At 41.4% G+C, this 16069-nt stretch overlaps 1 protein-coding gene across 4 annotated transcripts in view; it reads right to left on the reverse strand.

The window, feature by feature from the left end:
* The window catches only part of TLDC2 (TBC/LysM-associated domain containing 2), a 379676-nt gene that overhangs the window by 296785 nt on the left and 66822 nt on the right, over window positions 1-16069 (reverse strand). For 2 of the 4 annotated variants that reach the window (XM_044090181.1, XM_044090180.1), the window contains exon 2: window positions 11135-11233. The exons of the other annotated variants lie outside the window; for them this stretch is intronic. In XM_044090181.1, the coding sequence (XP_043946116.1) occupies window positions 11135-11233 (99 nt within the window). The remainder of the gene's footprint in view (window positions 1-11134; window positions 11234-16069) is intronic. 4 annotated transcript variants of the gene reach the window in all.

The following is a 16069-nucleotide window of genomic DNA, read 5'->3' on the forward strand; positions in this document are numbered from 1 at the left end:
AAGCAGGCCGTCACTATTGCAGATGGACCTCTGTCATCCTTGAATTCCCCATTCTTCTTCTAGAGCTGACCAACTGCTTAAAAAGAAGAAGAATCTCCTTGCAGACTAAGGAGGATTTTAAAGGATCAGAGAATCATGCCCCCTTGGCTATATTGGTTGAGTCAACCAAGTGGGTGACAAGACTGTCCAGAATGGGTGGTTCTGTAAGTATCAAGTGACAACTCATTTGGTTTTCACTGTCATCTTAGATGGTCCCATCTTAGAGCTCTTAGATCCTCCCCAAGAAAAGGTTTCATTCACAGACTAACTTGTCTCCACAGTAGTTTTGCAACAGGCCCAGACTGTACCTCTCAAGGGGACTTAGGGGGCCATAAGGCTGTCCTATTTCATAATGAGGCTAATGGTTAAGTTTACATCTCATTTTGACTCTAAAATAAATGGAAGCTTTTTGTTCTGTCTTGGAGTTTACCGACTTCATTGAACACATCTTCTCCTTCAAGTTGTGGATGATGGCTCTCTTTGTGGAGTCATGTCCTGCTAGCACAGAGCACATGGATAGTGTTCATAGTTTCACAAGATTAGTGGTCAGACTTACAACCTACTAGTTTTCAAGAAGCTTGATTGCTAGTATTGCAAGACTGTACTTGTTATACTGATCCTTATTATGAGTGATAATTTATTCCACAGTTTCAGAAATCACTGAGTACTGTAATTATCCTCATTTTTTTGTTATTTTTGCTTATTTTTAGCAGACGCTTACAAGCTCCTGTATAGGTTTGCTCATTCTACATTTTTAAGCATAGATTTTCAAATACAATCAAGTCATGCGTGGCTTTTTGCATTTAAAATAGAAGTCTTTTTAGCAGCCAGTGGGATATAGAGAATAAGGAAAGTTCCTGAAGTCTATAAAGGCAGTTGATGTTTTGCAGCGCCTAGGTTTTCTTAGTTAAGAACCTTTGTACCAGATGTGATGGACATCTTTTGGCATATGTGTCATCAGTCATGTAGTACATAAACCAGTGGGGGTGAATGTGATGTTACCGCTTTGCAGGAAAACAGTGTGAGTCTGGCAGTGGGTCATAGACAAGGACCTTACACGTTCAGCAATTAACATTATGGTAGAAATGAACATGTTGGCACATTCTGCAGTACAATTTATGAGCTACTAGGGTGTCTGACTTGGTCAAGAGTAGAGCACCAAGTTGATCGACCTGCTTGGCAGTTGGGAGAATGCAGTTCTCCCCTTGTTTCACTATGTGGCAGGGCAAGAGATAATTAATGGTGGATACATTTTCCTCCATCAAAAAGGAGATTCCTGCATATCTTCTTACCATTCCCTATGATTCCACAGCTCACAACAAACTTCAGGAAAGGGAGACAAAAGCTCATCTGTATCCTTCCTTGGTGGCCTAAATGGTATGACTTCAGATGATCAGGTCTCTGGAAGTAAAGGAAACCTTTATGGTACAAGTCAAGAAAATCACCTTGGATGAGGTAACAGCTAGCTCCACCTCTGGGCATGGCTCTTAGTGTAGACCCTTTAATCTTGCTGGATGTCCTGAATGGGGCATCAGGAGGGACTAAAGCTGCTAGATAACCTTCCACCTAACAAACATACTCTGTTAAATGGAGAAGGTGTTCCATGTGTGCAGAGCGGTACCATATGCCATGCCACTTTGTCAGCATGCAGGTGCTTCTGACTTGACTCAGGCACCAGCATGAGCTGGATCTCAGTTATTTCACAGACAAGGTACATACATCAGCTATTTCTACCTAGTATGACTTTGTGAAGAGCAGAAATATAACTAATTATTAAGTAATACAGCAGCTACTTAAAGGAAAACTCCACCCCAGAACTAAAAAAAAATTTTTTTTTTCACTTTATCTTTGTTTCCTAACATACTTTAACACCTCAAAATCACACTAAGTGCTTTATTTGTAATTTTAGCCTGTTTTCCACAACATGGCTACCAACAGGACTTGATGTATCAACGTGATCTTGTACTTCCTCAAACCTCTCTCCCATAATACTTTGTATGACTCATGCCAGACGTAAGGAAGTAACTCTGAATTCCCATGCCATTGACATATAATGGGATTTGGGAGGGTCATTGTTATTTTCTTTACCTTCTGTAATAGGACTGCTTCTTTTCTGTCTTTAATCACCCTCATTTATGTTTGGCTCCGACCTTGTTTTACACTATACTTAGTAGTTATACAACCACAGCCAGAAAAGTAACTAAATTGCAGGCCTTTGTTCAGGGTTTTCTTTTGTAGTCTGAGGAATTGATTCTGCAAGGGTCTCTCAGTTCAGTGACAGTTTTAACACCTCTGCAATAGTGTGGGAGGAGGGGAATCTCAATTCCTCTTGAACTACAAAAGAAAACACTGAACAAAGACCTGCAATTTAGTTACTTTTCTGACTGCAGCTGGATAACTTCTAAGTATACTGTAAATCAAAGTCTGAGCCAAACATAAATGTGGGTGATTAGAGACAGAAAAGAAGCAGCCCTTTTACAGAGGGCAAAGAAAATAACAGTGACCCTCCCAAATCCCATTATATGTCAATGGCATGAGTCATACAAAGTATTATGGGAAAGAGGCTTGAGGGAGTACAAGATCCATAGCCAGCGTTAGGCACTCGCAAAACCCGTGGCTATGGGATGCCACAATTACCTCCCAGAGAATCCAGAGGCGTGGGTTGTCCAACCATTACTGTAAATCGGCTCGTCTCTTTGTGGACGTCTGCACAGTTCCCTGATGTCACCATGAGAATTGAACTGTGTTTCTGTTTTTTTTTTTTTTTTTGATTCGCTGGCAAGCTGCACTTAATCAGGTCTGCTCAGTGAAACAAGGGATCTGATTGACTGCAGCAACCTGGGAACTAAGATCTTGTTTTTTTTTTTTTCTTTTTTTTAAAGTTGGAAGTGATGAAGCAAGGACCTGATTGGTCCTTGCAAAGCACTTATTGTACAAACTGACTTTAAAAAGGCACGTGTCGGTAATAAGGATCACTTCTTTTGTTTTTAAACAGAGGAGTGTTCCTTAGCAGCAGAGTGTGGAGATCGAGCCAGGTTTGGACCAGCATGAGGACAGACTACATCAGAGAATGGATCAGCGGTAGATTCAAGCCTTTGGAGCGGTTGTGGTCATTGGAGAATACACCTTTCAACTGTCCTTTTAAGGGCAATTTCTCAAACGGTCTGAAAAACTGTCCTTTAAAGGGCAATTTCAAAATGACTGCAGTGGTCTGAGGAAAGCAAGCAGAGCAGGTGAGCCTTCAGTCGTGAAGAGGGAGCAGAGTATTGGAAGCAGCCTTCTGTAGAAAGCATAAAAGGTAAGTTTTTGGGTTTAGTTTAAACTTTATTTTTTGTGGGGGGTGATTGTATTTTTTGTGCTTGTTTCTTGTGCTAAGAGGTTTGGGGGTGAGGGCTGTGGTTGTACCAGTTTTATTTTGGTTTTGTGTAGAGTTTTTGTGCTAAGAGGATGGGAGGGAGGGTTGTGGTTGTACCAGTTTTATTTTATGCTTGTGTAGTGCTCTGGTGGGAAGAGGATGGGGGGGTGACAGGCTGTGGTTTTACCAGTTTTATTTCACTTTTGTGGTGTTCTTGTGCTATGAGGATTGGGGAGGTGAGGACTAGTTTTATCAGTTTTAATTTGCTTTTGTGTAGAGAACTATTTCCATGTGCTGCCTAATGGAGAGAGAGCAAAACGCATTTGGCTGACATATTCAGTCTCAAAGGATGCACTGTTTGGCTTTGCATGCAAATTGTTTGGACATTCTAACCATCTTCTCAGGTCAGGTGGTTACAGAGTATTGAGAGAGATGTCCAAAGTTTTACACAGCCGTGACCGAGCACCAGAGCACACAGCATGCATGCTGAAGTGGAAGGAACTGGACAATAGAATAAAGAGTAGGCAGACTATGGACGATAAGAGACAAGCAATGGTGGAAAAGGAAATAACTCACTGTTGTGTTAGGTTAGAATGCATTATTGCTATTGTCCAATACTTCGCGGAACGGAACATGGGATTCCGTGGTAGAAGTGATGCCCTGGACACCTATGGCAATGGTAATTTCTAAGGCCAAGTGCAACTTTTGTCGCAGTTTGATTCTGTCATGGCTGAACATTTGCGTCATATTCAGAATAAAGAGGTAATGGATCACTATCTTGGGAAGGACATACAGAAGGAAGTTATCCAGCTGATTGCAAATGCTATTTTAAGGACCAATGTAGGGAAGGTGAAGGACGCTAGGTATTTTCTGTGATTCTTGACTGCACGCCAGACATCAGCAATCAAGAGCAAATGACTGTAGTAGTTAGGTATGTGGATATTTCAAGGACTGCAGCCACAGTTGAGGCACATTTTCTGGGATTTGTGCCTGTGAATAATACAACTGGGGCAGGACTTACAGAAGCTCTTCTTCAGACTCTTCAAAATCATCAACTGGACATTAACAACTGTCAAGGACAAGGATACAACTATGGCAGCAACATGAAGGGGAAATGAGCTGCAGTGCAGGCCCAGATAAAACAGATGCATTCAAGGGCTTTTTATGTGCCGTGTGCCTGCCATAATATGTGGGTGCGGTACTCTAACTATAGTTAGTGATGGAGCACATTCATCACTACAGGCAGTGTCATTCTTTGGATGACTGCAGAACATTTACATACTCTGTTCAGCATCAACAAGCTGATGGCAGATCTTGAAATGGCACACAAATGTCACTGTGAAGCCACTGTTGGCTACTCACTGGGAATGCAGGACAGACTCTGTCAAGGCAGTAAGATTTCAGTTGAAGGGAGTCATTGAGGCGTTACAGAAGACAGGTCAAGCAGTATGTACAAATGATGCTGCAACATAACAACAAGCAAGGGGACTATGCTCAGAACATATGTCATACCAGTTCATTGTATGTTCAATGGTTTGGTATGATGTGCTGACCGAGGTAAATCATGCAAGCAAAGTTCTGCAGAGTCCATCTGTTGATATTTCGACATGTGTCAAAGTGCTGGCAACAACTATGGACCTGCTGAAGAATTACAGAGAGACAGGATTTCAACATGCCATGGGTGAAGCCTCCAAGATAGCGGAAGAACTGGATGTTGGCACCACATTTCAAGAAAAGAGGCAGAGGAAAGTAAAGCGGTTCTTTGACTATGAAGGAAAAGATGAGACTGTACAGAATCCAGCGGTAAAACTACATATAGAGATCTTCAGTGTGCTGCTTGCCACAACAAACCAATCATTTACTGACTGGTTTGAACAGCTTTCAGTGTTTGATAAGGCCTTTGGATTTTTATCAAATATTAAAGCCTTGAGTGATGTTGCAGAAGATACATTGCACCAACACTGCAAGGCTCTGAAAGAACAACTGACTGACAGGATAAGTGGCCACTGTGACATTGATGACTCTGACCTTGGACATGAACTGAAAAGCCTTTCTCAAATGATTGATAATGAATCATCACCACTGGCTGTGTTAAATTTCCTCATTCGCAACCACTTGCAAGATATATATATATATATATATATATATATATATATATATATATATATATATATGGGTCTACTTGATATGATCAACATTTCACAATGTCGAAATCCATATGGCTGAGACCATTTGATCGACATTTGAAATGTCGAACAAACAAGCAGACAAAACCCCCCCATAACTTTAACGATGCTATATATATATATATATATATATATATATATATATATAAATACTTATGTTTCACTGCACATTTATTTGACTGCACCCGTTACTTATAGTGGCTACTGCAGAATGCATCTTTTCTAAGCTGAAACTCATAAAGACATACCTGCATTCGTGATTGAGTCAGGAGAGACTTTCAGGCTTAGCTGTGCTCTAAATTGAGTATGAAGTGGGACAAAGTGTATCACATGGCAGCCTCATTGAAAACTTTGTCCGGAAGAAAATTTGTAAGACCCCAGTAAAACTCTAGGTATGTGCTCATATTTCCTTTCCAGTTATCTTTTATAATGCTGTCAGGTAGTAAATTTCAGGTAGCACCTTAGTGTGGCTTGTATGCTGTGTATTCACTATTTTTGCTTACTCCAACAGGTAGGACCATGAGGCTGGAACTAGCAGAATGTTAGGCAAAGGCAGCTAGAAGTGGCAGGACTCATCTGGAGTGGCAGGACTCGTCAGGAGCGGCAGGACTCGTCAGGAGGCTAGGACAGTTGGGAGCGGCAGGACTCGCTTGGGAGCTAGGACAGACGAGCAGGAAGAACAGACAAGTGGCAGCAGTCAGAAGCTGAAGAGGTAAATGCACATGGAAGATGAATGATACTCTGGTCTTCATCTTTTTCTCTTTGGGTTCGAGTCTGCCTGTGTCAGACTCTGTAATCCCCATTGCTCTCTTGTACATGGGTTTGAGTTTGCCTCAGGCTCAGTAATCCCCATGGCTCTCTTGTGTGTTTCTTTGGGCTTGAGTCTGTCTGCCTCAGGCTCAGTAATCCCCATGGTTCTCGTGTGTTTCTTTGAGTGTGAGTCACCTGTCTCGGTCTCAGTAATCCCCATGGCTTTCTCTTGGGTTTATTTGGGTTTGAGTCTGCCTCAGACTCTGTAATCCCCATAGCTTTTCCTTGTATGTTTTGTGTGTCTGTAGTCTTTTCTGTGTCCCATAGCTGTATTGTGTACGTCTGTAGTTTGACTGTTCTGCTTGTCAATAATTGCCTTGAGTGATGTCAGTTTATCTAATGCTGCTTGTTTCAGTCTTGCTGTCATTGTCTTGTGCTTGGAGTGGTGTCTCAGTTCTGTTTTGTGGTAATGCTGACTTAATATTGGGTGGGTTTATGTTCAGTCTTGCAGTAGATTTGTCCTGGTCTTGTCTCTGTACTGTGGGGATGGGTGCCTCTGCCCTGTGTCTGTGTGGGTGTTAATGTTCAGACTTGCTGTAGTGCAGTCTTTATTATGTGTCGGTGTCTGTCCTCTGTTTTAGTGTGCTTCTGTCCTATGTGAGGGAGTCTGTGTGGGTGTCTTTGTGTGGGAACCTTTGTGCCTTTGTGTCTTTGTGTGGGAGTCTCTCTGTCTTTGTGTGGGAGTCTTTGTGTCTTTGTGTTTTGGGGAGTCTGTGTCTTTGTGTGAGAGTCTTTATGTTTTGGGGAGTCTGTGTCTTTGTGTGGGAGTCTTTGTGTCGGATTCAGTGTGGGTGTCTTTGTGTGGGAGTCAGTGTGGGTGTCTTTGTGTATCTCTGTGGGACTGGCTACCTTGATGCGGTTCAGAGGCTTGTCGTAATGTAACAACATTGCTACTAAATGCCAGTTAGTGTAGGTGTCTTTGTGTGGGAGTCAGTGTGGGTGTCTTTGTGTACCTCTGTGGGACTGGCTACCTTGATGCGGTACAGAGGCTTGGCATAATGTAACAACATTGCTACTAAATACCAGTCAGTGTGGGTGTCTTTGTGTACCTTTGTGGGACTGACTACCTTGATGCGGTACAGAGGCTTTTCATAATGTAACAACATTGCTACTAAATGCCAGTCATAGCCCTCAATCTCATGGCACAAAATCTGGACAAAGCCACAGATAATGGGGTTACAGCCCCAAAGATCTGGGCAAATTTTAAATATTGCTCTTATAAACTGAAAACGTTTCTAGAATAAAAGGTGTAACCATGCATGTTCTGAAGGATATTAAGTTAAAATGAAATGGCTGTCATTTAATGAATTCAGTCATCAATGATTTGCCCAAAGAAAATCCAGAAAACTACAAATTGTGAGGGACAGACTAAACACGAGTCACATCTGGATATTCTGTGAAATTCTGGGCAGTTGAGTATGCAGTCAGTGTCTGCACCTGTAAGTGGCTACCTTGCTGTGGTACAGGGGTTTGTCCATAATGTAACATTGGTAGTAAATGCCATTTGGTGTGTGTGCAGCTGAGTGACAAACTTGCTGCGGTACAGGGGTTTTATAATGTAACATTGGTACTAAATGCCAGTCATTGTGTGCACCTGTGAGTCGCTACCTTGCTGCAGTACAGGGGTTTGTCATAATGTAACATTGGTACTAAATGACAGTCAGTGTGTGCACCTATGAGTTGCTACCTTGCTGTGGTACAAGGGTTTATCATAATGTAACACTGGTATTAAATGCCAGTCAGTATGTGTACCTGTGAGTCACTACCTTGCTGTGGTACAGGGGTTTCATAATGTAACATTGGTACTAAATGCCAGTCAGTGTGTGCACCTGTGAGTCGCTACCTTGCTGTGGTACAGGGGTTTGTCATAATGTAACACTGGTACTAAATGCCAGTCAGTGTGTGTACCTGTGAGTAGCTACCTTGCCATGGTACAGGGGTTTATTGTAATGTAACATTGGTACTAAATGTCAGTATGTACCTTGGCACATCAATTCTTAATGATTTGAATGTAGTGACACTATAGTGGTTAAATGGTGCTGGATGAGCTTGACAGGGAATGTGATGGCAATGTGGTCACACTTGATATTCTCCTGAGTAGGGTCCCCAAGTTGAACCCTGCTGGGTGCCCCCAAAATGCTAGCACCAGCCCTGACAAGATCACATTGATACATCAAGCCCCACTAGTAGCCATGTTGTGGAAAACAAACTAAAATTACAAATAAAGCACTTAGAGTGTTTTTGACTTGTTAAAATAGGTCAGGAAAAAACATTTTTTTTTAGTTGTAGGGTGGTTTTCCTTTAAGGGGATTTGCAGCTATGTCCTTTGAGGATCCCTCCCCTCCATGGGACTTGAATTTCATGATTGACAGGCTTAACCACCAGTGTGTGAGCTTTACTTAATCAACAGAAATAAAGTTAGTCTCTTGTTGGGCATCACCTCTAGCTGCAAGAGTTCTGAATTTCTTGCATTTACATGCAGAGAACATTATCTTGTTTTTAACAAGGACTGGAAATTAATTAGAATCAACCCATAGTTCTTCCCAAAAGTCATTTAATTGTTGTCCTTAAACCAATCTAACCATGTCTCCGTTTACTATGCAGAGGAAGAAACTGGAGGAAGGCCCCTTCTTATCCTGGACATGCACCAACATCTGAGGTTTTAAATGAAGTGCGTGCATGAATTCCAGAAGGTGAAATTGCGGTTCAAGTTTATTGCAAAGAAGGAAGTGTTTGCACTGTATAAGCAAACAACATGCCAAGTATCAGCTGCATTATCTTTTGATATAAGACAGAAAATAACCCATTTGATAGTTCTGTAGTAAGGTAACACAACTAGAGACTGGCTGCTTCTAGAGCTTACATATAGAATTGTCTACACTGTAGACATTTTGTCATTTCACAGTGACATCAAGCATTGCTACCTGATCTATGACTCCAGGAGATGGGATTCCTTCCTTTGATACCTGAAAGTTTGAGGACTCTGAGCATCTACCTCTTGGACATTTCCTAGTTTCAGCCCCTTTGTGTGTGTGTGTGTGTGTGTGTGTGTGTGTGTGTGTGTGTGTGTGTGTGTGTGTGTGTGTGTGTGTGTGTGTGTGTGTGTGTTTGATGGGGGCTACTGTTTGGGATTCTTATCAGTCATAGATGCACTGAGAAAGCTACATACTTACAGGTAAGATATGGTCTTACTACATCAGTTGATCTGTGAGGGGATTCTCCTAGGAGGGTACAAATTACCTTCCCTCCATCCTTTTCAGCAACACACCTAGACAGTGGCTGCTGCTGTATTCTTGCACAATAAAAGAGCTCAAATCTTCAAATCTTTAATTTTTTTGCTTCTTTTTGGCAAATTATTAGGGATGTGGTCTATGAGCTACATTCTTAGTGCAGTATCTAATGTAATAACCTGTGCCACCGTAAGGTGAATATATCCCTAGAAGTGGGAGATTCAGAGGAAAAAATAGCCAAATAAATAGAGAGAGGAAGGAATGGAGAATATTTCAATCACAGACCCACCAAGTACAATTCACTCATTGAAGATTTTTGCGATCTGTTTCACTTATTTTACCAGGAAGAAATAGAATCCCATTTTCATATGGACTGTGTCACTGTGACTTAGTCATTGGATTCAGAAATGTTACTAGATGGGTAGGCTGTGCTGGAGTCAGTCCCAACTCATTCTATTTGGGCAGTACCAGTTTTTGTTCCCTGATTTAGGGAATCTTCCAGCCAGAACATCTGCACTACTGTGACCTGGACTATTGCTCTTACCATTACTAAGCGGTGAAGTTTGAATATTCAGTTCCAGGGCATAGTGGAGTTTAGGCAGCAAATCCTTAAAGCTTTTCTTTACTAGCGAGTGTTTATCCATCTGGCATTTGAGTAAACAGTATGATACTCATTTTGAAGATACCTGCCCTGTTGCCAACAGAGGTAGAATAAGATAGTATTATGTTGGTTCTACCTCCATCCCCCAAGTGGTCAGGCATTTCATGTTGCTTTGTTGTAATTTCTGGAATCCCTAGAACATTACTTGAAGGGAGGGAGTTACAGTACATGCCTCACGGGTCTACTAAGTTTAACCAAAACTCCACTGTTCTAAACTCAGCTGCATAGCTGTCGATGTATGAACCAGACAGGTCAAGTACAATGCGAGTAGAAAAATCATCTGAACACATGAACTTGCAGCTGAACTGCTAGCATGCAGTCGCAGACAGAAAAAAAGCAAAATGAGTTTGTCATTAACAGTGTCTTAACTTTTACATTCTCAGTTGATGATCCCTGCAACAAAGAGAGTGGCCATAAAAAATAAAATTAAATAAGTAAATGAAATAATATTATTACTGTTTCTTTGTGATGCTGTAATGTCAAGAGACTCTGCAAAAAATATTTTTCTTTTTGATTTTAAGCTCACGGACATTATTCCTACATGGACAACACAAATGAGAATGTACAAAAAATGTTACATTAAAAGAAACTTGAGCAGTGTCAAAATGAGCAATATAAAATGAAGCAAATAAATAAAACTCATACCGTATAACTAACCATTTTTGCTTGTTTTCACCAGTCATGGCACCTTAAATTGACTGGATAGTATCATCATTTAACAAGCATTGTTCTTCTAAACTAAACGTCTTACAGTCGTTTTTTAAAATCTTTGTATGATTCATCAATATACATTAACAATTACTATTCATAAAACTATTAAATGGCCCATCATCAGGACCAGCGAAGCACTCACTGGAGGTTTTCTGCTCTTCCGATCTGACTTTCCATCTGTCTGTCCATGCAGGGATGAGAGAGTTTTAAGGACAAATGTGCTTGTTCTGAGCTTTTTAGTCTGTAAAGGAATATGATTTTACTTAGAGTGCTCTTTTTAAAACAGTTTTAATTTGTATATTTTTTTGTTTTTCTCCTTTGAGATCATTAACTGCTTTCACAGATTTTGGTGTTGTCAGTTCACCTCCCATTTTCCTTCTGCTACAGTTCTGTTATCCTGCTTCCCTTTAGTTGTGGCTGCAGGCTTCCATACCTTCTTCCCAAGATGGGATCAGAAATCTGTATTCTGACCCACAAGTTGGTTTCAGCAGATTCTGCTGCATGGTACAGAACAATCTGGAAGGTACCAAAGGTCTGTCACTATTAAAGAAATACTTTGAACCACTGTGGTTTATTTTGCCACTCCTATTTGGATGTCACATGCTGTGATGACTGGCAAAAGTGGCAGATCTTCCCACTTAATTTATTACCATCCATCCATTTTTTCTCTATGTACAGTTATTGACAACCACCAAGATAACAGTTTCACAGTTCAGAAAAAAAACTTACCAATAAATAACTTTTGCAAAAGACACCCAAAATTCATGAGTTGAAGCCAGTAGGATCACAAGTATGAGTTTTGTCACTGCATAATCAGGCCCAGGTGTTATTTCTTTATAAATATCTAGACTAATTTTAGCATCCTCCATCATCTCTTTTTCACATCCCGTCTTTGATATCCCCAGTTACCTTTAGCTGAAACTGGTGTCTGAGGAGGCACTCTGGATCCTAAGATAAAGAGATGTAGACTATTGAGCTCTTTGTGAATTTTTAGGTATTTCTATAATAAAGCCTTTTTTAAAGTAAATTAGATGCTTGGTTTGCCTGTGAGTCAAAATGAATGGAAGCTAAAAGTAAAACGGCAGCAGCACCTTTTACAACGATCTGATTACTGACTGCTGGAGTGCCACCTTTAGTATATGTACATCTAGACGTAAATTCAGTGCCCAGTCATTTAAATCTGAAAACAGAGTAGGCCCTACAAATCAGGATGGAAGTAGTCAAGATGAGATTGGTGGAAGTAAAGCAGACCATTAATTCTGCTCTTAGTGTGACCTGTGGTACTGTTAAAGGGATGAATCGCTGAACTGAATTTTAAAGCATGGTATTAGGTTCAAATTTGAGAATGATCTGTGTCTCCATGGGAAAAGAGGAGACAATTTAATTAAGTGACTGGTGACTGGCTAATCAAATAGTAAGCAGATGGCTTCATGAGCTGGTCTATATTAATCCAGAAAACACATGGAGTCACTCAAAACATGAACTCAGAAGGTAGCAATCTATATAATCGTATTTTGACTGTTTGAATCAAATCAGGAGATAACTTAGTTTTGGATTTGCAAAAGCTACGAAAACACTGCAAGCTACTCAACAAAAGGAGTAGTTATTCTCTGGTCTTAAAAGAAGGAAAAATATTTCAGGGAGGTGGTGCATACCTAAGAGAGAGGAAAGTTATTTACTCAGTGTTTTTGTTAGTCTGACTTTGGATTTTGTAGAACAAACTTGATGCTTTCTTTCATTCCAGTCCAGCCCTGTGTGGGTAGAGATGTTCCTGATTGTTCTGGCTACAAATGCAACAAAGTATCTAACTTACAGATAGAGGACAGCATTGTTTACTTGGTTCATGTTTTGCCTTACTTATGCATAGTGGCTTTAATTCCCCAGTATAAAGACCTTACTTCAAAAAGGTGGGGATATCTTCCCTTCTCAGTCTCTGAGACACTGGTCTAAAATTTCCCCTGGAGTAGCCACCGGCAGGGTTTGAACCTTCCTCGTTCTCTTTTAATATGCCAGCATCATGCTGGTCTTTTCTAAAACTGCTGCAGGCTAACTCTGTTTCAGTTCTTCTTAGCACTAGCAACAGTGGGACAGACATTTCTCTTCTCTCCATTTCAGATAAATGCCCATTGTTAAAATATCATTTTGTGCTATTTCAGAGTATGCTTTGTTAAATATTTGCTCTGAATTCATTTCAGGTACCCACACAGCGTCTTCTCCATGTAATTTTTACATATTTTTCACCATTTCTTAGAAACCATCTCAATCTATTGGATTACAATTTCACCTTTAATAACTATGCCAGTGATGGATAATTAATTCCCTGTGAAAGATTTCTACCCAAAGTGTACTATTTGTTTTGGAACTGAACTCACTATAGAGGAGTGTATAATTTGTAAAAAGTTTAAGCCTACCAGATAAATCCTTTGGGAAGATTGCTACCCCTGGAAACTACCACATTGATAATACACCCCTAAAAACAGACCCAGTGGTCAGGGATTTAGGAACACATGTAGACAGTTACCTGGCCTTTGACCATCGAATGTCTGTGATAATAAGGAAATCATTCTATGTTGTGCAACTTATAAGTAAGAGTATGGCATTTAGGTCCAAGGATATTATTGCTCCATTGTGTTTGGCCTTCATCAGACCAATCACTGAGTACAACTTTCCCTTCAGTATATACCTGGACAGGCGTATGCAACAACTGGAGCATCCGCAGAGGTTCCGCCAAAAATAATACAGAGTATAAACAAGATGTCCTACGCAGACTGCCTTAAATCCCTATCCTTGTACTCGGTCTCCTACAGATTGCTGAGAGGTGATCCATGCCTGGCCTACAAAGCACCCTCTGATCCCATTCTGATGATACTGTAGCACATCTGCAAAACAAATAGCATTAGAATTACATGCTCTAGGGACCTAAACCTCATCTGCAACATAAATAGGACATGTTGGAGGGACAGTTTTATGTCATGCAGACTTCTCCTTCTCTGGAACAGATTCTTCACCCATGTGAAGCAGAGTTCTTAGGTTCATAGGTAGGTACTAGGCTATCTGCCCAAGGGCATTTATAAGCCTAGCCAGAGTGTGTCGGCTTTCGCTGTCCCATTGATTAATTAACTGAGCATCTGTCAAGTAGAGCCAGTGAAGTGATCCCAGGGGTGTACTTTCTGTTACCCATCCACTCGTCAAGGCTTCTCTTGAAGAGTGTTAGTGAGGGTCTCTGCCTAATGTAGTTTGGAATTTTGTTCCAAAGCATGGGGAGTCTCTGTGACAGGACTCTATCCCCCCAGCATGTTCTATTTATTGTTGTGGCGAGGTTTAGCTCACTAGACCGCGTGGCTCACAGTGACTTGGATTTCTTTAGGTGGAGCATGTCCATCAATTCTGACTTGGACATGGCTTTGTAAGTCAGGCAGAGATCACCTCTGAGTATGCGATATGCCACTGAGTACAGCCGGAGTTTTTTCAGTTGGGCTGCATAGGACATATGTTTGAGGCCAGTAATCCTCTTGGTGAGGTGCTTTTGTGGTCTTTCAAGCTGTTGGAAGTGTCTTGTGAGGTACATCCCAAATGGGGCATTGTACTCTATGATGGGTCTGATGAGTGACGAGTAGAGGGGCACTATAACCTCTTTATTTCTAGATGTGAACCCCTTAGTAATTTGATGGGCCACATAGAAGGATTTCCTAACTACTTTGGCAATATGATTGTCAAAGGAGAGATTACTATCTACCTGGGTCCCCAGATCTCTTATTACCTCTTCTGTATTAAGGGGGCTGCCGCCTATGTGGTAATTCGTGGGTGTTTTGTTTTTCCCAAACGGGATGACTATGCATTTTTTGGCATTTAGCTTGAGGCCATGACTTTGACACCAGGTGTCTGTCTCAGTAAGGCCTTTTTGGAGGATGTCCATGTCAGCCAGAGAGTCAGTTATGGCTCCCAGTTTGCAGTCATCGGCGAACTTGGTTAGCCATAGTCTTCCTGTGTTTGCATGTACTTCTGAGAAATATATGCCGAACAGTAAGGGTCCCAGAACTGAGCCTTGCGGGACACCACTTGTGACTGGTTTAGAGTCAGACCTGGAGCCCACTATTCTTACCGTGTGAGTTCTGTCTGTAAGCCAGTTGGCAGCCCATCTTGTGACGTAGGGGTTTATGTTCAGTCTGGTGAGTTTTTCTATAATACCTGAGTGAGGAATGGTGTCAAATGCCTTGGTGAGATCAAGGTAGGCTATGTGAACCACCTTTCTCTCGTCTAGGGCCTTGGTGACTTGTCTCGAAGAAGTCAACCAGGTTTAGTAGGCATGATCTGCCCTTAACAAAGCCAAACTGGGTCGGGTCAAGTGTTTGGAGGTTCCCAATGTCTTTGTTAATGAGTTCCATGATGATGCGCTCCATAGCCTTGCAGACCAGGCTAGTCAGGCTTATAGGGCGATAGTTACCAGGGTCAGTTGTGGCCCCTCCTTTGTGGAGCGGAATAATCATTGCTGTGCGCCATTCTATGGGCACGTAGCCTGTGGAGAGGCTGAGGTTGAACAGCGTGTTTAGATGGGGGGTTAGTTAATTCTGTAGTTCGTGCAAGACGCAGCCTGGGACACCATCTGGCCCCATTGATGCTGTGTTTTTGGCTTTTGAAAGGGCTGTTTTCACCTGTGCTTCTGTGATTTCTGGGACACTACACTTTTCCGGTATTGTTGTGGGCCCTTTTGAAGGTGTGAGGGAGGTGAAGTTTGTACTGAATTTATCTGCCAGTATGTTGGCAATATCAGTAGGTTCAGTATATTTTGTGCTATTTTCCACTATCTCAGAGCATATCTGTGAGTTGCCACTTAGATTCTTGACATAGCTAAAGAAGGCTTTGTGGTTATTTTTCGAATCCTTGGCTATTTTTCTTTCGAAGTTAGCCTTGGATGATTTTATGAGGGACCTTAGTTTCTTACTGATACTGATCATGGATGTCTTTCCTTCTTGGGATTTGCTTTTTTTCTGAACTAGTTTCCTCCTTTTGTTGTATAACCTGTTTATGGCAGGGGTCCACCAGACTGGTTTCCTTCTCTTAGGGGAGTGAGTCTTGG

Source organism: Protopterus annectens, chromosome 12.part0 (assembly GCF_019279795.1).
Source record: "Protopterus annectens isolate FY-2018-M chromosome 12.part0, PAN1.0, whole genome shotgun sequence".
Lineage (NCBI taxonomy): Eukaryota > Metazoa > Chordata > Ceratodontiformes > Protopteridae > Protopterus > Protopterus annectens.